This window comes from Polistes fuscatus, unplaced genomic scaffold (assembly GCF_010416935.1).
Source record: "Polistes fuscatus isolate 324 unplaced genomic scaffold, CU_Pfus_HIC Scaffold5, whole genome shotgun sequence".
NCBI lineage: Eukaryota > Metazoa > Arthropoda > Insecta > Hymenoptera > Vespidae > Polistes > Polistes fuscatus.
This window is the reverse complement of record NW_025113129.1, coordinates 947995-972831: the sequence shown is the minus strand read 5'-3', so window position 1 is coordinate 972831 and position 24837 is coordinate 947995. Positions and strand designations below refer to the sequence as shown.

The window sequence follows — 24837 nt, the reverse complement described above, 5'->3', positions numbered from 1 at the left end:
TTAATATTATTAATATTTACAATTGCAATAAAATATTGTATCAGTAAGAGTACAACTTACTCTTTACTTTTATGAATATTTTATATACGCAAAACTATTGATATCACTGCTATACACAAAAGAAAAGTGCATATTATATAACGTCTCGCATAAAAGCTTCAAAAAATTAAATATCAAATCCCAGTGATATTTTAAATTCAGAAAATACAGTAAGATTTTTATGTTTTTTCTTGATATTGCTATTAGCGAGCCCCGATGGTTTTATTAAAAAGAGTATTAGCAATGGCAATAACTGGAGAGAACAGTTTTAATGGACAATTGCTGCAACGTATTATTATATAAAAATTAGATCCAAATGAAAATATAGTAGTAATTGCATGCAAATATAAAAATAAGGAAAAGACATACCCAACTCCAGTTACAGGTTCTGCTTCGATTCCACTTATAATAAAAAATGGAAATAGGACAGAAAAAAAGCAGCCACTGTGAAAAAAGAAAGAAATGTTTTCGTATAACAAAAAACAATAGTTATTTTATTTTATATCTTACCTCATTACATATGATGTAAACATTCGAATAGTTAGTGCTAATGGTAATCCAAAGCCCAAAAAATATGGCCAATTTTCTTCTATAAAAGTCAGTCGTCTATGCAATTCCCAACCCATATTGTACCACTTGTATTCAAAAGCATAAAGAGCATATAAAAGGCACGTATGTACAAGGGAAAGTATATCACCTAATAGAGGTAATGGCATTTTGGATACTAGCGTTGATTGTCCTAGAAATAAAGTTGCCACTAATAAACTGAAAAGATAGTCTGCTACCAATTTGGCCCAATTGGGTGGATTTGATGGTTTTCCTTGTCTATACCTATACGCACTATCAGCTATATCCTAAATTGATAATAATGATATAAAGTATAGAAAATGAATTTTCATAGTTATAGATTAAATTAGAATTTATTTGTACCTGAAACCAAAAACTGCTGACTATGCGGCTTAGTAAAAAAAATGGTAATACCCAAACAGTTTCAAAAGTAAAAGACAAAAATGGTTGTGTCCAGGACCATACTGTTGCTGCCATACCAGGCGAATGGCCAAATATAATTGTCAGTAAATACTTAATAAATGGAAGAAGTCCGCTTTCAAAAATTGTAATACTGACCCAAAAGACCATACCATTTAGTACGCAGCATTCAATTGTGCGCTTTAACACTGTAGACCCTCTATAACATATAAACTTATTATTATATTTTGGTTAATTAAATTAATTCAACGATCTATCTCAACTTTAATATAATAACATACTGTTGTTGATTAGAATGTATTGCAGAACTATGTGTAGGAGCATTTCTTTTGTGTTTGTCAGTTCTGGAAGGCGGTCTATTGATCAATCTTTCATTAATTTGTCTTTGTATGTGAAAAAGAACGATAGCTCCTTTCAAACTGTCTATAAATCCTTTGCACACCGCATGGATTATCCCCTAAAGAATAATTTTTATTTAACATTATTAAATTTATTATAATTTTTAACTCTACATTAATAAATTAATTCCTTGTTAATACGCATTAAACCAAGACTACAACTGTAAAGTATACCAATAACAAGAATGTTTATAGAGATAAAAAGAAGAAAATATTATAGCTATGCATTGCAACTTAAACACATGTATGTCAAACAAAATACATACCAAACAAAGACAAAGCAGTTGTTAATAAGCAAAATAATGATTTTGAAAATAATGAATTACAATCACAACTACTACTCACAGTTAGGTTATCCATTATCTTATGCCGAATTTTTGGATTAATCTATTCTCTAAGTGCATGGAGCGATCTGCTAAAATAATATTTTTAAATATTTGTAATTGACATGACAATGGAGTTGGAAGAAAAGACAATCATATACAATAAAGGAAAGAATAAGTTAGTAATTACAATACTTACATAGATGATATGAATATTATTACATTTATCGAATTTCTAATTAAAAACGTACTATAAATTTCCATCATAATCGAAAGTTAAATAAGATAAATCTTTAAAAATCTACACGTTTATCTTTTGGATCAATTGTAACGAATAGAAGTGGGAGAAACAATTGCAACGATATGCATCTGTTTGCAATAACCCTTTAGTTGTATTAATTCTGACCAGAGGTCGCGCAGATATCTATGAGTTAAAAGATCATGTCTATCTTTTATCTTGTGCAAAAAAATGAATTAAAATATGTATGAGATAATGAAACTTGAATAGTTTCTTTTTTGGTTATTAGCGCGTATTATTTAAATAATCGATTGTTCTCTCACACATTGCTACTAATAATTATGCTTAGATATGCAATACATTTTAAAAATCGTGGATAAGTTGTATACGCAACTTTAATATTAAATAAAATGACAATCACTATATATAATCGATAAAATGATCAATCATTACTTACACAAAGAATTAAGTTTTTTTAATTGATTAACCTATTATGTATGTATACATTTACATAATATAATCAGTATAATCATCAAGTCACGTTCGCTGAATCTATTCATTGTTAGGATCGGCATACAAATATCAGTCCAATGAAACGTAAGATTTATATTGTTAGAAATGCAGATAATTTAATACTAAAAGATATAGATATTTAAGTGTGACTCTTGCCAATCTTTTGCGATAACCTTCTATATATATATATTCATACATATATTTCATATTTTACTATCCAAAGTATATAAATACTTACATACGTTAAAAATAAATCTTGCGAAATTTAACCCAGAAACTTTTCCAAAATTTCTTTTTTTTATTTCTACGTTACTAGATACACTTAATTCTTTTTTTTTACAGTTTTGAAATAACACCGTCCAAAAAAAACCATTCCATTTGTTACACGGTTTATTTACTTTAACGCAATTTCAAAATCATTTTCGTTGTACCCTCTAGCTTCGTGGTAATACATTTGGTGAAATACTTTCATTGAGGTAAAGTACATAGCATAAAATGTCTAACTTTTTTTAGGCAATCATTATTACGAAAAAATATCAACGAGAAAGAATAAATCGATTAATACACGAAAATACAATGTTGGAATTTCACGTGTGCCATTGACCGACGTTCAAGAAATTACCGAATACGAAGATTCCACGGATAATTATCTTACTTCAATAAATAAATCAAAGGTACAAAAATAAACTATTTTGTTTTCTATCAAATTCTATGTCGATATGTAAACATACGACCAGTATCTCTTACGAATTTTTAGGAGATTGCATCGAAGAATAAAAAATTTGGATGCAATACTTTGATAAAGAAAAAGTTATTCGACAAAGGAAAGAATAATCAGATAACTAGAAAAAAAGTATCATCTAAATCTTCGATCGATAGTGAGATTCTACTGTATCATTTCCAATTTTTAAATATTATTTTTAGATAACACATAAATCTATTATATTACAGGTTCATCCAGTGCAAAATTATCTGTACGTTTACGTGGTGGTACAGATTTTCTTCGACCTCAATTAGTAAGTGAATGATTGTAAAAAAAATTCACATATATATATATATATGATTATTGTTACGTAATCATTGTATGTATCATAGAAAACAAAAACGGTTCTCGGTGATTATAAAGATCGTTTTCTTCGATCCAAAAATACTCAGAAACCAATCGTAACAAGAAAACAAAGTGAATTCAATGATCGTAAGATTTATCACAATAATTTCGATCAATTATACAAATTATAGATTACTTTTTAATAATATAATTATTGAATTAATAATACAAATTTTTGCATATTTACATAGAAAAATTTTTCTATGGTAAAACAAAGAATAAATCACCATTAAAGTTGTCAAGTTTCCAAAAAGAAAGACAAAGCACTGAACAAACGAAGACACTAAAAAATGTCAGTAAACTAACAGTTCTTCTCTTATATCTTCACTTTTTATTATCGTATTACTTATCTTTTTCTAAAAGTCAACGATTTGAGGAAATGTTGGAAATGTGTTAAATAGAAACTAAATACGAATAAATGATAACAGGTTTACTAAAAATCTAATTAATAACAATAATATAGAAATTAGAAACACATTGATTTAACCCTTTCATTATAGCATGCTTTATACGACCAGTATATGGATTGATAGTAACGAAAGGGTTAAAGGATAATTTGAGTTAGAAGTTGGATCTTGTTAAATGAAATAAATAAAAGGACTAAAACTTAATCTTGCATCAAAATATAATATAATAGGTAAATAATTACATAATTTTTTTTTTTTTAATTGAAGCATGCGCCATACAGATATAGCAGAAATGTTAATATGTATTCTTTTCTCTTTACAAGTAATAATTATATATTTTATACTAATTTATTTCAACATCACATTGTACACGGAATACCATAATTGGTCCATCTGATATTTCGAAAATACCTGAGTAACGTCCCTCAGGTGCATCATCAACACTCACTTCATATTCACCCGAGTTATAAGTACCCTAAAAAATTTTAATCGACAAAATTATTATGTAAAGAATTTAAATTATTATGACAATCATTTCGATTAATTTTTTAATACTTACAGCAGGTACTGGACAATTCCCTTCGTTAAAATCTGGACTATCAAACGATAAGAAATAACCTTTGAACATGTCGTTCGTACTCAAACTACATACATCCAAATTTTGTTCCATCATTGAATTGCCATCTTCGTCTTTTATTATTACGTGCACCTACAGTGATATTAAATTTATTTATTATTATTCATTCGTATCAAAAAATCGAAAGATTCCGAATATAAATTTTTTGTTTTACAAATTATTAAACAGCTATATTAAAATATATTTATATAAATAAATACCGCAACAGCACCCGTGGTCAGTTCAGAATTAAAGGTCAATTTTGAACTCGTTATTCCTTTATCGCCTACATTTACTTCGTCTAACGATATTTGTCCCGGATCCATGTTTTCTATGTTACAAGCATTTAGTTTAAATTCTCCTGCCTGTAGATATAATAAAAAATTCATTGAACTATACGGATTTATTGAAAGTATTTATATTTATGCGAAAAGGAACCCACAACGTAATATGGAAGTAATAGGGCGCACAATGCCGAAACGAAAAATGTTATAGTCGCAGAATACATTTCGATTATTATTCACTTTTCGAAAAAAAATACAATTTCGATGGTTCTCCTTAACTTCTCATGTTCCTTTCAAAAATCCTTTTATATAGTCGTTGGTGGATGTGCGTGCATAGTTCTAGTAGAATGATTAAACGATACCTAATCTATACAAGATCTTTTTTTATTCACAACTCCGTTACTATTACATACTTATATTATACGTTAAAATAACTGAAAGCGTGGGAACAGGAAACAATAAAAATAATACAATAAAGTAATTTTATTATTTTCCAGAATTCAACGATACATTTATTGTCAAGAAATAATATTTATTTGTGACATTGCACGTTTGTAACGTTACTTGTTATCATCGAATGATAAGAAAAAAATGAATGTGTTACGATTAATTACGTCTATCATGTTTAAAGTAATGCGTAATATTTATTCTCTCTTTCCTGTTACGATAATAAAAAAAAGATATTCGGTTGATACGTGAGAAATGACGAATTAAAATTAGATTAAATATTAAAATGAAAGTCAAGTATATATATATATATACTACTGATCAAAATTATTTGACCATCTTACAATATGATTAAGTGAGTGCCGTATACAATTTTTTTTTAATATTTGAATAGGAAATCAATTGTTTTTTTAACAAAATAAATAATTACGTTTAATCTAAATATCTTATCCATTGAAAAATAATTTAATTTGTCTTTCATACTCCTGGCATCCTAAGTAAATTAATTATAACTATGCAGGATGTCTCAGTAAATTGAGGGAATATTTTACAAGTAGAACTAACAATAAGACAAAATTTTATTTGAAGTTTATAATCTTTTAAAATAGGATTGCTATGGTTGTATTCGTGAAAGACCAAATAGATAAATTGGATTAATTATCAAAATTTAAATCAAATATGGGGGATTTAAAAAAAAAATAATTTTTTCTTATATTTCAAGAGTCAAATTATTATTTATATTCGTAATCTTTCGAGATAGGATCGTTATCGATATTCTTAAAGTATCTATATCCTTTATCGATAATATCGATAATATCGATAAGTCGAAGTAATGTTTCAAGTTCGATTGGTGCACTGCACATGGCTCATCATGGCGTAAACTTAAGATATCAGAATTAAATGTTATCGTCGGAAAGTAATCATTTTATGCTGGTTAATATTAAAGAGAAAAGATAGAAATAAAGAATTTATTTATAACGCTTAAATTTATTAAACGAAACAATTGGAGAAAGTAGATTGAATCAAACCAATGTAGACAGTTAAAGTTTGAGATGTGATTGTTTCGCCATGGTTGACAGCGGAGGTGTGACGATTTAAAGGGCCATCTTTCAAATTCATTTTTTTTATAAATTGGTATTAAACTGTATTGTTAATAGAGTGCTCTTGTTCGTGCCTTTTACAGTCTTAGTAAAATTTTAATTCGGATTACTTTCATCTTCCTACGTCACTTTGTTCAATTTTTTAGGAATAACAATTCTACGTAGATCCAAAAAGGTCAAACAAACATTCACATTATTTTGAATCGTAAATTACTTTTCTTACTTCAATTGTTACAAATTCTTATTTTTTTGAAATATTGAATTATTAATTTTTATGATTTTATAATGTAATTTTTGTAATATTCATTGTCAATCAAATTTGTATTAATAATTTAATGACATTTAACTTTGTCCATATTACATGTATGTTTCTAGGTTTTTTTTTATTATGATACATACATTATGCATGTTAAGATTTAATGAATAAAGTTAATTATAAATATCAATATTTGGAATGTCTTTGTTTGTAGGTTATACAAGCATTTGTTATTATTAGTCTTCGGTACAATTGAATCGTCAAGTATTATTAATGCAAAGTAATGTGCTGAAATCACGTATCAAATATTAGAATAGAAATGCCGTTGAGTCCAGTGAATCATAATATATCTATGGATGCTACAGAAAGTGCTGGTACATCTGTTCATGTAACCACTACTTCCTGTACTCCACCTCCATCATATAACATTAATTTACCTCTTGAACATCCTTGTACGTTACCCAACGAATGTGGTGCACCACCTTCTTATCAGGAAGCCATAAATAACTATGGTAAATACAACTAAATGTTTACGCTACAAAATATTTCATTATTTATATAATCTTTCATCGAAATGTTTTAACGATAAAAATACTTTTCTTTCAGCGCCTCCTCCTCCTTCGTATGATTCTTTGTTTGGTCGAATAAGAGAGGTGCAAAAAGTCTCCAAGGGTGTATTTGATTTCATAAAAAATATTATTATTCTACTTGTCTGTACAAGTAAATTGATAAATTTTTTTCTTTTAAATAATAATACTTTAAAACAATTTTTCTTGATCACAGACAATATATGTATTTTTCACTTTGTTTCAGTCGGATTCACTATTATATTCGTTATGACAATTGTAGTTCCAATATGCATGATTATCATTGGAGGAATGTATCTATATAAGTGTCCACAGGGTGAATACATACCTGTTTATTTATTAGTAGGTGGAATAATCGGCGTATTTAAACAAATATTACATTTATCTGCATATGTGAGACGACGAGAAGAAAGAGATGAAGAAAGGATTAGGCAATCAACAACGCAAACAGTAATTAATTGCTTCATGCTGGCCTGGCTTATAATTGGTAGACAAGTTTATAATAATCTTTAATTGTCTAGTATATTAAGCCAATTTTGACAAGTTTATATTATCGCTGTTTCTTTTGCTATTTATCAGGTACTACGTGGGTGTACCAGGCATACGAACCAAATTATGACTCATCCAAGACGATATATTGCAACAAAACTTTATATTTATTTGCCTTTTGGTTGATAAACTCTATTTATATATGTTTTGGTATTTATATAGCAGGTTATTGCAGTTTTTCAGTAGCTAGTATTGCGTTTCAAAGGCCACTACCTAATTTCATGTAAAAGACAATTTGAATCATTTGAAATTAGAAAAAAGAACCATTGTTAAATATTTCGGCATTTTGGGAGCAAAAAATGAGAATGTATGCAAAAAGGCATTCATTGGCAGGAGTCACTCGATATTGGGGCACAAAAAATTCGTCCACGTTTATGTACCTGAGATACTTAAACGACAATTTATGCACAGATTATTTGCGTGTTAGAAATACCACTAAATACTTATACGTCTCATACTTATGAATTGAAGGTTTGTTATGAACAAGTTTTTCATTCTTATTGACACATTAATTTATAGTAATTATAAATAATACTCACTCTTTTTAATTTCTAATTTGTAATCGGTTTATAAAATTTTAATCAATAATTATATAAAAGAAGTATTTACTCCTAATTTGCCAGTGGCTGAATGGCTTATGTGAGAAAAGAAAAGGAAAAAGAAAAAAAGAAAGAAGATGCTTTAATCACTTTAGGCTGTGGATATTTCGTGATAAACACGGATCTTAATCTTGTGCCAAGAGAAAGCAAGGTCTTAGGAGAAAACTATTTTGTTACTGCAGTATTGAATACAAGAAAAAATGTCGAATGCAATTCGTATTTGTGTACGTAAAATTGATATCTACGGCCTGGCGTTACGTCGCATATATGGTTCGACTTTAAAAATTCGATCTCTTATGTTTCGAATACATTTTTTTAATTAGCATTAAAAATACCTTATCAATAACACTATTATAATATTTTTAACAACAAATGAAAGCTGTTCTTAAACGATCATAAGATAAATTATCAAAGATCATCTTCACTTAGTTAGATGTGAAAAGAGGATTTATTACTTATGGTAAAAAAGACTGCGATATTTTGCGTTAACTTTATATTATTTTTCCCTCTCCTTCATCCTTTTAAGCCTTTAGCAACCTCCATTGGGCCTTCGTTGTTATTAATGCGGTAAGATCTAATCTTATACCGCTATCTTTATTGTATAATCTCTATATCCTGCGCTTGAAGATCTCAAATTTTTTAAAATATTTTATTGTGATATTAAAATACCTTTTTTTTCGATATTTCGAGTTATGCGACATAATCATTATAAAGGCTGTAGTTATTCAAAACCATACTATTTTGAAAATAAGTACAGTACATCCAATTGGTATAAATATTTAGGTATATAGTGGAGGAACATTAATTTAAGAATAATGTATTATAGGCATAATATATGTTGTAACATCTTTTCCACTTTCATACATTTTTAGCTACTTTGTCTTCCTATTGAGTAAGTTATCAAATTAACTTTTCTACAAATGTGTGTGTGTCTGTAATAATCTCATTACTATATCGATTGACTAACACGCGCTTGCATTATGCTGCATCTATAAACGTTGAGCAAGCTTGTGCTTTTCAATATAAAATCAAGTATATTGTCGGCATAAAAAACTTAATGTTGGAAAAAGCTGAATATTAGATTTGTATATATATATAAAATGTGATTCTAACGCACGTTTATTACGAATGAGTATATTACTCGCATTGCATTTATTGTTAATTAAATAATACTACACAATTAATTATCCTGGCAAAACACATATTTAATGTAAAAGCAGTGTGTATCTGTAAACAAATGATTTCCCTATTATATCATGTGCATTATTGTATGCACTTACGCACATTTCTTATTATAATTTTCTAAATAAACGGCTTACAATTAACCGTTTGTATTATCTCTTCAACGTGAAACGATAATCGTTTTTACTTTCGTAATGCATTGTTTGCAATCTCAAAGTTCGTTAAATCTGGTCTTTTTTTATTTTGTTATGTTTGTAATCATTAAAATCTTATAATTTCCAAAAATTTTTGTTAATTACTATAGAGATAAATATTTAATAAATCAAATGCACTTAAATATATTAGACTATATTCGTATATATTGTAAATATTTCTGAATAGATTTATTGCAATCTAATAATTTATTATATTATGCTGCTACTATGTTATATTATGTTAATATTAACTCTTTCGTTACGGCTGCGTATCATTACATGGTACGACCCCATATGGATCGCTAATAATGAAAGGGTTAATATAATAAATTTAATAGAATATAATAGGCTTAATATAACAAATAAAAAACGAAAAGAAAATTACTGTTGTCGTACCTAATCTTTTTCTTTTTAAATGCTATATACTCAGTATTCAAGAACATGCCTAAAATATTTAAAATAAAATAGGCAAGTGAGAAACAATTAATGAAAATAAGTTAGTAGGAAGGAAGAAGAAGAAGAAGAAGAGAGGAAAAAATGTATGATGGCAATATCATAGAAGTTAAATTCTTATAATTTTAGAGAGCAAACGCATATTTTATATATCTTCTAGGTGAGTAATGAAGTCAGATGGTGGCCTTGGGGAAAAATTTTCTGCATTTTCGTAATCTTCGGCGTAATCGGCTAAATGGTACTTTAAATATTCTTCCTGTTCCATCCAAGGCTCGTCATCGAGGCACTTATCTGTTAAAGACTGCAACGATACCTGGAAAATATGAAGGAGTCAATAAATTTGAAACAAGGAAGGAAGAAGGAAACACACGATTTGAAATCTTAGAAATATACCGGATATACAACGAATGTATATAATACATATCGTAATTAACGACGATTTAAAACAAATTGAAATAATGATCGAGCGGAACACTCGACCCGGATATCGTGATTCTATTAATGAACATCCGAGTTGAATTGTCTGGCAAAAAGGACGAAAATAGAAAGCCGGAAATTCTCGTTAATATGAGAACAATTGAATAAGGTTCAGACGACCGTTTACTGTTAGCCCCGTACTACTTTACTTCCGCTTTCTCGATTTTCAGACATTGAAAAGGATCCGCTACGAAATGAAACGAAACGAAACGAAACGTTAGGAGGAAATTAATTGAATTTTATCACGTGCCTTTTCGATATTAAATTAACAACAAAATTCGCAACTTTACTCCAGAAGAAGGTGCTCGGTATTTGATTAAATTAAACGGGGACTTGGCTAATCTAGAGTACTTATTACATGTGTGATTCTGTGTGTAAGTGAATAGTATGGTCGATAGATTTCTATAAAAAAAAAAAAGAAGAAGTTTAACGATATACATAATCGTCAAAAGTTTGTCACCTTTAACGTTAACACGATTTTTATTCAACACGAATGAAGTTCTTTTTTTCGTCATAGCACATGACGTCTTTAATTCATTTTAATATTTAAATTCAAATATATACATAGGGTGAGATAAAAGCTGCTTCTTTCAGAAGTTTTTGTACAGAAAAATTTGGATGAGTTAACCACAGTTGACCGAACAGTAATTCCAGAATTTGGACACCAACCGAATCGTGTATTGAGTATAATGGACACCAATTTGAACAATTTATGTGAATAAATCCAGAAAATTAATATATAAAAAATAGTTCGTTTAGTTATTTTGGGGAAAACAAACATTTATCTCATTTTGTATATGGAAGCTAGTACAAACGAGTGTACATATGTTTATGAAGAAAAAATATACGAAAAGAAAACAAAAACGAAGCTATCGCGATAAAGATCGAAGATTATTTTTGGAGAGGATCTTTAAATATTAAACGTAAAAAGAATATAAATATTCACGTGTTTATTTAAGGGACATATTTGAAAAATACGTTTCCAATATTACACACCATTGCGATATACTTTGTTAAATTAAAATGAAAATTATTAAACGATAGCAATAAGTCAAATATACTTTTGTATTTCTTGAAATAGTATTGCATGACTCATAAAAAAAAGGAAAAAAAAAATTAGTTGTAATCTTTTAGAATAAAATACCTCTTCCTGCAAAGGTAGAGCTTCCGGTGGCAATAAATTAGGATTATATGGAGTTATGCAACGTGCACGCCACACAGGTAGAATACCCTTTTTTAATGGAACGGGTTCATCAAAAGATATTCCTTCCGCAGGTTTATCTTCGATCACTTCTTCTTCTGTCCTTGTATCTGCGTCCGTAGCCTGATCAAATATGCACATTTTTTACAGATTTATGTTTGAGAAAATCTATAACTAAAATTTGAAACAAACGTTAAGCGCACGTTACTTGAAAATTTGATCTCTAAATAATAATGAATAAATTACACAATATTTTATACAAATTTTCGTTAAATTCGATGAAAAAAGAAATATATTTTATTTTTCAATAATTATATATATATTAATAAATAATAATATATTTTAATGTGCGACACTCTCTTCTAATTTAATCCGATTTGATATTCAATTTTGTCTAATATATCGAAACAAAGGATAAAAACAAAAATACGATAATGGAATATTTAAAAAAAAAATTCTTTCTTGACTTACCGTATCAAAATCCTTAATTTCTTCCTCAGTTTGCTTGTAATCAGGATCTCGTAGATGTACGTAATGTCCGTGTTGCATGCACGCGTTCTCGAAGGTAAAACAACCGCGACCTAATGGCTAAGTTAGTAGGAGGTATAATATTAGAATAAAAAAATTGCATTTCCGTGTCAATTCGATTCGCGTGCGTTACCAAATTTAATTCCCAATATCCGTGATATCGATGACGTGGGTATACGAATTGACCGGGTCCTTGCATGCGATCTTTTATCCAAGTACCCATAAATTTAGTCCCGGTTGCCGCGTAGAGATACGTTCCCAAACCATGACGAAGATTCTTTTTCCAGGAACCTTCGTAAACGTCGTTATTCTCGTAGAAGTATACACCAAATCCATACTTAGTATCGCGCTTCCACTCGCCTGTTTTTAACGACATTCTTTCAGAAAGGTCTTTATTATTAATTTTCTTTTTTTTTCTTTCTTTCTTTCTTTCTTTCTTTTCATCCCTCCTTCTATGTTGATCTATCATCCTACGTAATACTTATAAAAATATCTGACACTATAATTACAGATTTACGTAATCGGGATATCGACACTCTCTTTTTTTCCTTGGAATATCTTCTAACTTGTTGTTAGAAATAAAAAGCACCTTGATTCTATTATCTCTCGGAAGAAAGTGTCAATGGTCGCTCGTAATATAATCTCGTATTATATTTAGCAACGACGAATAAAAGTTATACCTAGTCGAACTACTTACACTTTTCTCTTTTTCTTTCTTTCTCTTTTCTTCCAATTTATCAAATATTATTGTACCACTTATGTACAAGAAATAATAAAGTTACACACATAAATATACATATATACTACGCATCGTGTTGGTGTAGGTATGCGAGCGAGCGCGCGCGCGTGTGTGTACGTACGTTTACGATTTGGAAAAATATTTCTTCGAGTTTCTAAGGTACGAAACGAAAATAATTGTGCGGATACACGTGTTGAGTGTCGACCCACGTCCAAGTGGCTTCTTTGAATCTGAATCGGATCCTATTTTCGTACATTCTTCCGTACCTTCGTATCGCGTTCCATCGGGGTACCAAAAAATCCCTTGGCCGTATTTAAGTCCCTGTCTCCATTCTCCGTCGTATCGAGCACCGTTCTTGAACACATAGATACCTTTGCCATTTCTTAGCCCTTCACAATATTGGCCAACGTACATGTCTCCATTGGGTAACAAAGTTTTACCGAATCCATGTCGATCACCTTGCTCGTTTCTGTCCCCTTCATACAACTAAAATTATAAATGTGCTACCAGTTTTCCATTAACGAGTTTACATTCAAAGATAATCGTGTATATATATTATTTTCATTTGTTCTTTTTGAATTCCATTAAGGTATATTAAAATAGAAAATTAATTACACCGAGAGGATTTTCTTCTACTTCTCCGTATTCGCCGGGAGTCAGCAGAGGTTCTGTCATTTTTACTAACACAAAAAGAAACTATTATATAGTTATCGAAACCTACACAAACGATTCTAATTTGTTTTTTCAATAAAATATACTAGATTAATGTAGTCGCGCCTTTGCGTCATCATTGTCAATGCAATAACATGAGAGGCGCTCTCTTTGCTTTTAGAAATAGAACAAAATATTAGAATAGTATAAAAATATAAAATATATATATATAAAAATAAAATAAAATAAAAAGAAATGGTCGAGAAATAAAAAACTTTTTCAACGTCCTACTTTGCGTGGTTAAGAAATCTTTCTTTTTAGATTTAATTAGAACCTATGTTTCATCTCAGATATTTTTCTCTCGTTCGGGCTTTTTTTAATTACTCGCAGTCGAATAAATTAGAGTCTTATTTTTTAATTTTTATACAAAAAAATTATACAGAAAGATATCAAAAGATAAATACAAATTTTACGTATATTTAAGAGTATATTTTTTGTTTGCTTATTTTCTTCTCTTCTTCTTCTTCTTTTTTTTTTTTTTATACAGACATTAACAATAATAATTATAAACATAGTTGTACAATAAATTCATTCTCAGTATTCTGAGTACGTTCTTTTAATACAGAAAAATTCTCGCAATTGTACTCTCCTCGATACAAGATATACTTTCGATTATGTAATTTTTGTTGACGATTGTTTTTTTGCATTATGTCAAAGAATCACCTGTGCGATCAATTAACACGACGATTGACTTACGATCGGATAATAATGATTTCGCCACGTCACCGACCGGTCAACAAACCGATCAAAGCTTGCTTCTCCTTTTCCTTTTTTCGTACAGTTTCCAAATTTCGTTGCTTCCATGAACTTTTTCGTAATTTTATTGGCCGAGATCCCACGTATCGTCCTAAAATAGAACAGGACATTGATAAACATGTTATTATCAAATCATAAAATAATAATGTTAAAAATATTTCTAAATAATATAATTTTTTATTTAATCTCTTTTCGTTACTATTAAATCTTTATATGAGTTGTGTTCATTTAAATGCTCTGCAATATAGGAATCTCAATGTAGGGGTTGAAATACGTATGTACTAACACGAATTTATTAAAGGATAAAAATACTTCAAAATCTTTCTAAAATTAATAAAATAAACGAGCAATAGTTCGATAAAAATAAATTAAATAAATAAATCAATGAAATTTTAATGGTATCAATAATGCTGCAAATATATGCATCGTACGATCGTTTTTCATCGAATAAAGAATTTAATAATGTCATAAAGTTTATATCTATAAAAGAATAATGAAAGTAATTAAAGTCAATAAATTTTATAAATTCCACGCGATCAAAGAGAATGAAAAGAGAGATAGGGAGTAAATAATGGTGAAATCAAAATTTAATATGTATATTTGAATAAAATTTTATCTATGCGAATATATTTGGAAAGAGAAAATAAACTATGTCAGATACGAAGAAAAAAAGAGAGAAAAAGAGAAAGAGAACATTCTAGCAGCAACAGGTGATAACTACGACGTATCTATTCCATATTTTCATCCTTTGCTTTTAGTTTTTTCTCAATTATATTTTTCAATAGAAATTTTATATTGTACAAAAGTCTTTTAACGTCCACACGTATCTGAATGTCAACGAGAATATTTCTGAAGCATCCATTATTGCGACATACTCTACTTTTATGTAACAATTTTTATCATATATTCTATGACATTATTGATATTCCTTTATATCAAATCTACCTTCGAAAGAATTTTATCATTGCTTTTATTCCCTTTTAACAATTTACGATGGTGGAAGGTGGAAAAGAATGAATTTACTCGAAATTCTCTTACTCGATAAAACACGTACGCACCATTTTGTGTGCATGTATTTTCTTTTTATAAAAATCTAAAGAAGAAGAATTTATGTTAAGTTGACCATACGAAAGTAATAAAAAAGAAATTAACAATACGTGTTTCGAATAAAAGTACGATTATTTTCCAAGTAGATATTTTTAGAAAAATCTTTCCTGAAACTAATAATTTCGATTAAAGTTAAAAAATCCTATATTTTCATTCTAACAGATTTATAATTAAATAATTTAATAAAACAAAATATAACAATATTTGTACAAAAATAAGAAAACGAAGGAGTTGTAAAAACGTTCGTTAATAGAGAAGTTCGTAAACCAAATTCAACCTCCTGAACTTGGTACTACGAACTCATCTGACTCGAAGGATGATCTGGTTGTTAAGATTAGTGGAGGGTAAAGAAAAAAGACGAAGGAGAAGAAGAAAAAAGAAAAAAGGGACACGCGATATGACGGCAACGGGTCTGCGTGAAAAAGAATTCGTGCGATACCAACGCAACTTGGTAAAAGTCGAGTTCCGAAAATACACAGCTTCGCAGAGTCATCAATGAGAATTCCCTCAATTTAATACACTCATGCTTCTCTCTCTCTCTCTCCCCTTCTATATTTATCTTTCGTTTTAGAACAAACAAAAAAAGAGAAGAGTTTTACGACACCTACAACAGTCCAAAAAAAAACGAACAATGGGAAATTCGTAAGCTCGAGGCACTCTTTTCCTTCTCCCTTCTCATAATCAAACAAATACTTTTTCGTGACTAACTTTTTACAAGGTCTTAATCTAATTATTAGAAAAAAAGAACAAAAAAGAAAAGAAAATAAGAGATCGAGAACACAGATCAGAGGTGTGTGTGTAATTTTGTAATCAATGCTGCGCAAGGTTGCACCCAGGTCTAAAACAAATTCATTCCACGTTGGTACCTCGAACGCATTTCAAATATCCATTCAAAAGTCATCATTTCTGTGTCTCGATCTGACTTATATATTATTCCAAGATTAAAAAATACAAAAGATAGAGAGCAAGAGGAAAGAGTTAAAAGTACTCATTAAAAATCGCTTACCGAGGTCACCAATATGAGATGTAAACAGGTCAGGGTATACACCATGGCCATGGTCACGTATTCCCATTAAGTTAAGTAAGGAAGATGTAATTAATTTAATCGTGAGGGTGCTTAAATACGACGGACCCATGGTCTGAAACGTGTCCTTTCCCTCGATCTTTTAATCTGACTTTTGGTGTCAGCCGATAAAAGGGTAAACAAAATAAAGGACAAAAAGAAAATAGAGAGAGAGAGAAAACAGGGAAGGGTTAAAAAGTAATTAGTTCTGATATTCGTATATAAGAAAATATCTTAAGTCCAATCGATTATTTCGAAAGGTATCATCATCGAAGAAGAAAAAACATTGAACATTTGCCTACTTCTAGGATTGTTTAGATTGTTAGAAAAAAAAACTTTTAATCGATGACCGGGGAATCGACATTTATAATATCAAATCTAGAATAATCTATCGAGATAATAATGGCGATAAAGACAACGGTATCGTGTCGCGTTTATATTTTATAATACTTCCTGTGGTTGGATCGATAAATAGTAGATAAAAGTACAGGAAGATAACGTTAAACGTTTAATATGGGACGATATACCGGAAAATGGATATTTTGATTATTTAATCGAACAAATATTAACATAATTTTGCGATCCTTTGATAATTTGAAACGAATTTTGGATTTCGCGTGTCGCTTATTTTCTTTCTTTCTTTCTTTTTTATTCGTGTACGAAATAATCAAATATGTTTTCTATATTTTACTTCGAGAAATCTTACGTCGCCCACGCAATTTCAAATTCCTTTCTAAATTCTTCTTCGAATTCCAAGAATAATCTGGCTGTTACATTCCTACCCCCTCAGTTTATATGAAAACTTCTGTCAACGGCCACGAATGCTACAAACATTCAAAGATTCATACGAGCCAACGCGGATCAGTATTTCTTCCTTCTTAAAGATCTCGGTAATAGGTGCGAGAGACATCGTCGTTTTAAAATAAATCATGTTGCTCGGATTGTTTATATTCTTTGCTCGGAAAAATAGACTCGAGGAAAAAAGAGAAATAGCGAAAGAAACACAGAGAGAGAGAGAGAGAGAGAAAGAGAGAAAAATATCTTGTTAAAATTCGATTGTAATTTTAATTAATTGTAAATAATTTTAATTAAATTTCACACTCGATTAAAAATAAATGTTTAATCTTTTGAAAACGATCATCATTCCACGCTCTACAATATTAAATTACAACAATAGGATAAATTTAGAAGAAATAAATTATAAAGGATCTGTGAGAATCTGTCCGCTCGTACGATCACTCGAACTACTTGTTGCGTCTGACTAATATCGGAATGTACCACTTAGCATAGGATGCTAGGCATACGCGACTTCAGTTTTGTTTTTCGTTATTTCTCTTTTTTTCTATTTCTCTTTTTTTGATACGCCCACGATATATAACGAAAGAAAGTTCCCCCCGGGCGATCTCTCTTTGTGTGTTTTTACAACGAATCCAAAGTGTATTTTTTGTTCCTGTTCGAATCGAGAATATTACGAAATGTGGTTGACACATAACAATAATAAACGTTTTTGATGAACTTAGACTTAGTTAGTTTGCAAGAGAGAGAGAAAGAGAGAGAGAGAGAGGAGAGAGAAAATGATTATACATTTTGTGTGAACAATTTTTATCAGAGAATTTAAACAGATATTTTTTTAGAACTGAACGAGTTATTTGATAATAATTAAATAATTACGAATTTTATTGAATTGATTTGATTTTTACTGAGATGACAATTTGTATGAAAAAATTAATTATAAAAAATGGTAGACATTCTTGATAGAAGCTAGGAATACATTCGTACGTCACTGATCTCTTAAGTATGTAAAGTAAATGAAATCCTAGAGAATAAGATATCGCGTCGCAAGAAGTTCCATGACGGTTAATAAAGATTTCTACGGACATCCGCGAGTTATTTCGTGTAGCGAGTAGCAAAGCATGGGAGAGATGATCTGATTCATCTGATGGCCGCAAACAAGAAGATGAAGAGGAAGAAGAAGAAAAAAAGATAAGAGGAGGATACACAGTAAAGTGAATATGCGTCGTAGTTGTGTGTGTGTGTTGTGTGTGTTGCGTCTTTCGAAACCTGACAAAATGAGAGACAAAAAGGAAAAGAAATCAAATCGAAAAAAAAGGGGAAAAAGAAAAGAAAACAAAAAAAAAATCAAGAGAGAAACGGCGGCAAACGGGCAACGCTTGAATGCGATTGGCTAAAAGTTGATGGGGTGGGAGGTACGAAGGCGACATCGAAAGGGTAGGGGTTGTTGAATGAGTACCACAGGACGCTCGACGTCGCGATGCATTCCGTCGCAGTTACCCTGACACGATATCATCGGTATCTCTGGGATGACTGAATTATCCCACCGGACGGAACCGAAACGAGTTTTAACTAATCGATTAATTAACGACGAGTAAAAAGAATTTGTTCTTGAGAATTATTACTTTTACGTAAGACGATCGAACGAACGACCGACCGGTACCCTGTTTCCAAAGGTACGACTATTACTACTTTCTTTCTTTTTTTTTTATTAATTATTAAAACCTCTTAAAGGACACCGATATATATATTTTTAGTATATTTATATTAAAATTATTCCATGGGAACACAAAGTTAACTATCTTTGTTAAATTTATTGGTTTTAAAATTAATTCTGTTTCGCTAAATCGACGTCGATATGAAATGAATGAAGTTAAAAATCAAATGAAAAAGTTAAATCATTTTTTTCTCACTAGAAAAAATTCGTCCTTGAATAGGTCCAACAAATTTGTTGAATATTTTATTTTTTTTCTGTTTTTTTTTGTGTTCTTTTCTTTTTCTTCTTCTTTTTCTCTTTTATATATCATTCTCTAACAATTTTATTTATTATATTTTTTCTAAGACTTCTTCCTGCAATCCAAGAAACTTCAATCATCTCGTTCATATAAATCGATATGAATTATTAAAAAATTCTTATCATTTAAATTGATTTTATATTGCTGTAGAAATAACGAATTATCTTAGTTTCATTCCAAGTATTACAAATCGCATCGAGATATTTCTTTCGTAGAAATTCAAACATCGAGCGTGGAATAAAATGTAAATCATAAATCGATTAGGATTGATGATCGAGTTACGCTATGCGTAATCGAATAAAAGTTCGATCGCATAATTCGTGTAATTTATCGATAAACATATAACTCCTCGTATTCGCATAATTAAAAATTGTATCCCTTCTTCTTTTTCTTCTTCTTTTTTATCGTAGATTCATGCGTTTGTTTACTACGATTCGGAAACACGAATATAAACTTACTAAAATTAGAAAGAATTTCTTATAAATAAAGTTCATTGCTGAATCATCGTGAAAACGTAAAAAACATGTTAATCCATCGTTGGCAGACATATTTTAATCATTGAATTAATTAATTGCGAAGCGTGTTTTTATTTGACGAAATTAAATAACTCAAAATTTCCATCAAATGTTTTTTACTTATTGCAGAGGAACGTAACCGAGGAAAGTTTAAGCGCTGATTTTTTTGATTAAAAATTATAAACGATTTTCCAAAACGAGAAACGAGAGACGAGATAATGAGAGCAATAGAGGATGTCTTTCTTATCTTAGGACTGAATATATTTCGGTTGCTAACGATTTATGCTGCACCCTTATCGAGCCCAAAAATTGACTGGGAAAAAGGAGACAATTTGACACCTGTTATCACGACAGATTGCGCGACAAATCTACGATGCTTGGAAGTGTTACCACTTGAACCAATTTCTGGCGATGCGATCATTATACCCGAGGATATATCAGAGACAAGGTATTTTAACAAATGTTTAAATTAAAAACGTGATTCATTAAAGTAAAATCTCTCAGAGAAGTTTCTAAATAAATTGCTCGATAATAAATAGACTGGAAGTAAAATAATTTTGCTGTATTCTAAAACAACAACAGTTGCATCGATAACAATCTCGTAAAATCTTTGATTTGAATAAAAAATAAGAACACTCTCTCTTCAGCGAGGACGTAACGAATTATTTTTAATTCGGTTAGTATCACGAAATCGATATGGAATTTACAAAACAGGTCAATAAAAATGTTTCAATTGATAGACGGTCTTAAGTATTGCACAAATGCAATGTGTGAATGTATTCAAAAGCGCATATATTCGGTTATAATGACAGCCTGATATACCCACGCACGATCTTTGGTATGCCAATGAAATAACCACTATGTGACACTTTCAGATTACAAACTAGACGACAGATTACAAATGCAGGAACTGACTCAGTATTACAATCATGGAAAGACAGTGCTCCTATTTTGGAGAGCGAATCTCGGCCATTATTACCGACTAAAAGAGTCTCAAATAAAATGATTAAAAAGGACTCATTATTGTCACATGGCTGGGGTGCTGGTGGTATGCCTTTTTCTGTTCTTTACATGACACCACATGGATCTAGGCTCAATCATGGTAGCAACACTGCAACGGGTAAGATATTGATGCATAAAAGTATTGCTTTTAAATGAAGGTTTCTAGGCAACTCAATAAAAGTTGTAAAATAAGAGACTATTGTGACATATTTGAATATATTGTTTGCACATTGTAGGAACGAGTCATCAACAAGATGTTGGAAAAACGATTGAAAATCCTACAGTGCCTTTAGTACAACCTAATTATCGAGTCGTTGCTAGAAATGGACCATCTGTGCAATCGAGACGACAATACCCAATAATACCTCAGCTCTTTATATCATACGGATGGGGAACACTTGGAAAATAGACGATACAGACTTGACGATTTAGTAGATAATTCTGAAGAACAGGACTTTGATCTCATTACTTTTTAAAACCATTCTGCGATCGCTTTATATTTAGAAAACATTTTGCCGATTTCATTCTATTCTATATCATAAATATATTTATAAATATAAATATATGTAATATATATATATATATATAATCGTTATAGCTGAATAATTGCTAATAATCGATTTAATTTATGTTACACCTAATTCTTTGTAGATAAATACGTTAGAATGATTTAAAGCCGATGTAATACATTTTTCGAAATCTCATATATCGTAGAATTCAAATAAAAGATAATATTAGAAAATTGTTATAAGTATCCCTCGATTAAAATAAGATAATTTGTTTTTGTACTCACCATTCATTTCTTTCATAGCTTTGATAAAATCTTGTGGATCTTTAAAAGACACAAATCCGAAACCTTTAGTCTTGTTCGTTCGTTTGTCTCTAACTACTTTTGCTTTTTGAAAGCTAGGATATTTGCCAAATACCCTAACAAGCATTTCATCAGTAACGTCATTTCCCAAATCACCGCAAAATATTCTGAAGTCATCTAAATATAATTAAAAAACAAACAACAAAAATTAGAAATGATTGCACATATGTTATTTGTTAATAAATATCTTAAACACCTACCTTCGTCCCATTCTAACAAAGAAGGATCTTCCCAAGTTTGTCCACCAGCCATCCTGATAATTTTTTTATTTTTTTTCCCTTTATTTTTAGGATGACTTTCTTCGGCACTAGCATTTGCCATAATGGAACTAGCTTTTCCTTGACTAATGGCCAATTCTGCAGCCGTACTGACGCCTTTAACCTTTGGTTTTTTTTTACCTTCATCTTCTGGTATTTTTGTATTGATAATCTGTTCAATAATTTCTGGATGAATCATTGGTGCAGACGTAGATTCGTAAGTTTTTGGAGTTGCACTTAAACACGGATCCACCATATTTGGTAAATACGGATTACTTATCTGTGCAGGTGAAGAATATGTTGTAATAGGGACCGTACCTATAAATGAAAATTACCGTTAAATAGAATCATCTCTAAGAACAAATAATTTTGCATATATTTAACAATATTTAATATATTTACCTTGTCTAGCAACTTGTTGTGGTATTAACATTGGTGGTGGTGGAGGTGGAGGTGGCGGCGGAGGTGGTGGAGGGAAACCTATCATCGGTGGAAAAGCTAACGTTGCTGCAGCTGCTGCAACAACCGGTGTTGGAAGTTCATGTTGTTCTAATTGACGAGCTACTTGATTATACGTATTGGCTCCTATTACAGGTCTAACCATTGGAGTAACTAACTGTCCACCAATTTCAGCTTCAAACCTATAGATTTTGATTTATTAAATATTTTGATTTACAAAATCAAATGAAAAGTTTTTATATCTTTGAAAATTATCTGAGGTTAAGTTGAATGATATTTTCCTCATTCCTGTTTATTACCTGCTCATTTCATCTTCCATTTGTCTAAGTTTGTCCTCCATTTTTATAAAGTTTCTTCTACACTTTTTTCACAGAGAATGTTCTGAAAAACTTTGAAAACTATTATTAAATATAAATTAACAAGCAAACTTATGAGAATAATGTGAAGTAGAATATAATTCTCGTTTGGCTTGAAGTTAGTATCAATAAGGGTTCTCAACCTCTCGATCTTAAAATTACCACTGCGACAAAAACGCTAACTAGTAGTAGAGTTATGAAGTAGTATTAAATGCAAGCGTATGTTTTATGGGCGCATTTTTATTGAAATTAAACAATTATTTCAGCTTTTACGTGATTGTAACCCTAAAACATTAAAAAATTAATTTATTTATAAAAAATAATAAAGAAGATTGTAAATTATATCAACTGTTGCTTGAAGTAATAGGAAATGTTAAAATTACTAGAATAGGACAAAAAATAACTGAGAAATTATTGGTAACACTGAGATCAGCTGATAAAACAGTAACAAACTTCAGTAGACATAAAAGAAGAAACATGAATTCTTCGTTGAAATTAGTTTCAGTTATTTTTATAATTATTAATTTAATTAGCGATCATATTAATGCAGAACACGAGGAGGATCAATCAACCGATCTTTATGTCATCGAAGGGAAAGTATTCCCATGGGAAAACACTGCTTCAAGTGGTTGGCAGCTAATGACTCATGTTATGGCTAACGGTGGTGAACATTATGGATTTTTAAGGTAAATAATAATAATACATTTGCATATAAAATATAAAATTAATACATTTCAAATAAATAATTAGACATTTACATTGTATATTCAATATATGTTATGTTGTTCATTTAAATTTGCAATCTTAATTAATTCTTTTAATAACGCAATGAAATTTTTCAGGGAAGATGGAACATTTGTCATTTCTAACGTGCCATCAGGTTCATATATAGTAGAAGTTGTCAATCCTAATTATTTTTATGAGCCTGTCAGAGTAGAAATTAATTCTAAAGGAAAATTCAGGGCACGGAAAGTTAATTTAATTCAAACTTCGCAAATCATTCAAGTACCATATCCATTAAAAATGAGACCACTTTCTCCGTTCCGTTATTTCCAAGTTAGGGAGCAATGGAGAGTAACAGATTTCTTATTTAATCCAATGGTAATTCTCAATAACATTCTGATTACATTTATTTTTTATGTAACATTATAATTTTTTACCTATTAACTATATTTGTTTTAGGTTCTGATGATGATCTTACCATTGGTCCTAGTTATGATTATACCAAAAATCATAAATGATCCAGAAACTAGAAAGGTTTGTTTAAAATAAATTATAAAATTGTAAGGTACTTAAATGTACCTAATTGTGTACAGTAGATTCCTGTATAACACGGTTATTATTTTAAGCTTTGTACGAATATAACCTATTTTTATGTATTTTTAGGATATGGAACAAATAAATAATAATCTAACAAATTATAACATGCCAGAAATGTCAGAAGTAATAACGTCATTTTTATCTGGTGGAGAAAAACAAAAAACAAAGGCAGTGAAAGCAGCTAAGAAAAGACAATAATGAAATAAGAAAATTAGTAATATATTTATACCTTTTTAGTCTTCAAATTTTGAATGTTTCATAAAATTGATTTTTAAAAGAAAAAGAAAATAACACACACCTACACACACATTTGTAATCAAAACCAGCAATGAACATGGTTACAAAATTGTGCATTGTTGATATATTAAAAATTACACCGAAAATGTAT

General features: G+C 29.9%; 7 protein-coding genes and 1 long non-coding RNA gene across 10 annotated transcripts; 4 read left to right on the top strand and 4 right to left on the bottom strand.

Moving 5' to 3' along the window:
* On the bottom strand, positions 1-2147 carry LOC122522391 (etoposide-induced protein 2.4 homolog). Of its 2 annotated transcripts, none has more exons than XM_043643473.1 (7): positions 1947-2147; positions 1770-1839; positions 1308-1483; positions 970-1225; positions 550-893; positions 409-483; positions 1-321 (listed from the first exon to the last, which is right to left on the bottom strand). In XM_043643473.1, exons 2-7 carry the CDS (start codon positions 1782-1784, stop codon positions 243-245), a joined length of 945 nt encoding a protein of 314 aa, XP_043499408.1. In that variant the 5' UTR covers positions 1785-1839; positions 1947-2147; the 3' UTR covers positions 1-242. The 2 variants fall into 2 exon arrangements, with proteins under 2 accessions (XP_043499408.1, XP_043499409.1); XM_043643474.1 differs by having other exon boundaries at positions 1770-1836.
* A 2081-nt stretch (positions 2148-4228) lies between these two features.
* LOC122521997 lies at positions 4229-5137 on the bottom strand. Its single transcript, XM_043642757.1, has 4 exons — positions 5072-5137; positions 4851-4994; positions 4573-4722; positions 4229-4488 (listed from the first exon to the last, which is right to left on the bottom strand). Exons 1-4 carry the CDS (start codon positions 5135-5137, stop codon positions 4357-4359), a joined length of 492 nt encoding a protein of 163 aa, XP_043498692.1. The 3' UTR covers positions 4229-4356.
* Positions 5138-6199: 1062 nt separating this feature from the next.
* LOC122521911 lies at positions 6200-9776 on the top strand. Of its 2 annotated transcripts, XR_006304953.1 has the most exons (6): positions 6200-6635; positions 6931-7228; positions 7323-7436; positions 7530-7790; positions 7883-8323; positions 8476-9776. XR_006304953.1 is itself a non-coding variant. In XM_043642655.1 (5 exons), exons 2-5 carry the CDS (start codon positions 7036-7038, stop codon positions 8077-8079), a joined length of 765 nt encoding a protein of 254 aa, XP_043498590.1. In that variant the 5' UTR covers positions 6200-6635; positions 6931-7035; the 3' UTR covers positions 8080-9776. The 2 variants fall into 2 exon arrangements, 1 of the variants encoding a protein (XP_043498590.1); XM_043642655.1 differs by having other exon boundaries at positions 7883-9776.
* A 227-nt stretch (positions 9777-10003) lies between these two features.
* LOC122521910 lies at positions 10004-11813 on the top strand. Its single transcript, XR_006304952.1, has 2 exons — positions 10004-10440; positions 10551-11813. It is a non-coding gene; the product is annotated as an uncharacterized LOC122521910 (long non-coding RNA).
* LOC122521907 (radial spoke head 1 homolog) lies at positions 10386-14717 on the bottom strand. The gene is made up of 7 exons (XM_043642653.1): positions 14633-14717; positions 13841-13905; positions 13492-13711; positions 12620-12846; positions 12430-12546; positions 11902-12081; positions 10386-10593 (listed from the first exon to the last, which is right to left on the bottom strand). The coding sequence occupies exons 2-7, from the start codon at positions 13898-13900 to the stop codon at positions 10426-10428; spliced, it is 972 nt and encodes a 323-aa protein (XP_043498588.1). The 5' UTR covers positions 13901-13905; positions 14633-14717; the 3' UTR covers positions 10386-10425.
* Positions 14557-23253, bottom strand: LOC122521906 (RNA-binding protein 42). Its single transcript, XM_043642652.1, has 5 exons — positions 23073-23253; positions 22717-22955; positions 22258-22632; positions 21980-22174; positions 14557-14783 (listed from the first exon to the last, which is right to left on the bottom strand). Exons 1-5 carry the CDS (start codon positions 23111-23113, stop codon positions 14659-14661), a joined length of 975 nt encoding a protein of 324 aa, XP_043498587.1. The 5' UTR covers positions 23114-23253; the 3' UTR covers positions 14557-14658.
* Positions 18626-21721, top strand: LOC122521909. Its single transcript, XM_043642654.1, has 4 exons — positions 18626-19330; positions 20314-20632; positions 21060-21304; positions 21423-21721. Exons 2-4 carry the CDS (start codon positions 20403-20405, stop codon positions 21593-21595), a joined length of 648 nt encoding a protein of 215 aa, XP_043498589.1. The 5' UTR covers positions 18626-19330; positions 20314-20402; the 3' UTR covers positions 21596-21721.
* A 316-nt stretch (positions 23254-23569) lies between the features above and the next one.
* Positions 23570-24836, top strand: LOC122521935 (ER membrane protein complex subunit 7). Its single transcript, XM_043642685.1, has 4 exons — positions 23570-23815; positions 23972-24230; positions 24312-24386; positions 24516-24836. Exons 1-4 carry the CDS (start codon positions 23607-23609, stop codon positions 24645-24647), a joined length of 675 nt encoding a protein of 224 aa, XP_043498620.1. The 5' UTR covers positions 23570-23606; the 3' UTR covers positions 24648-24836.
* The last annotated feature ends 1 nt before the right edge of the window (position 24837 follows it).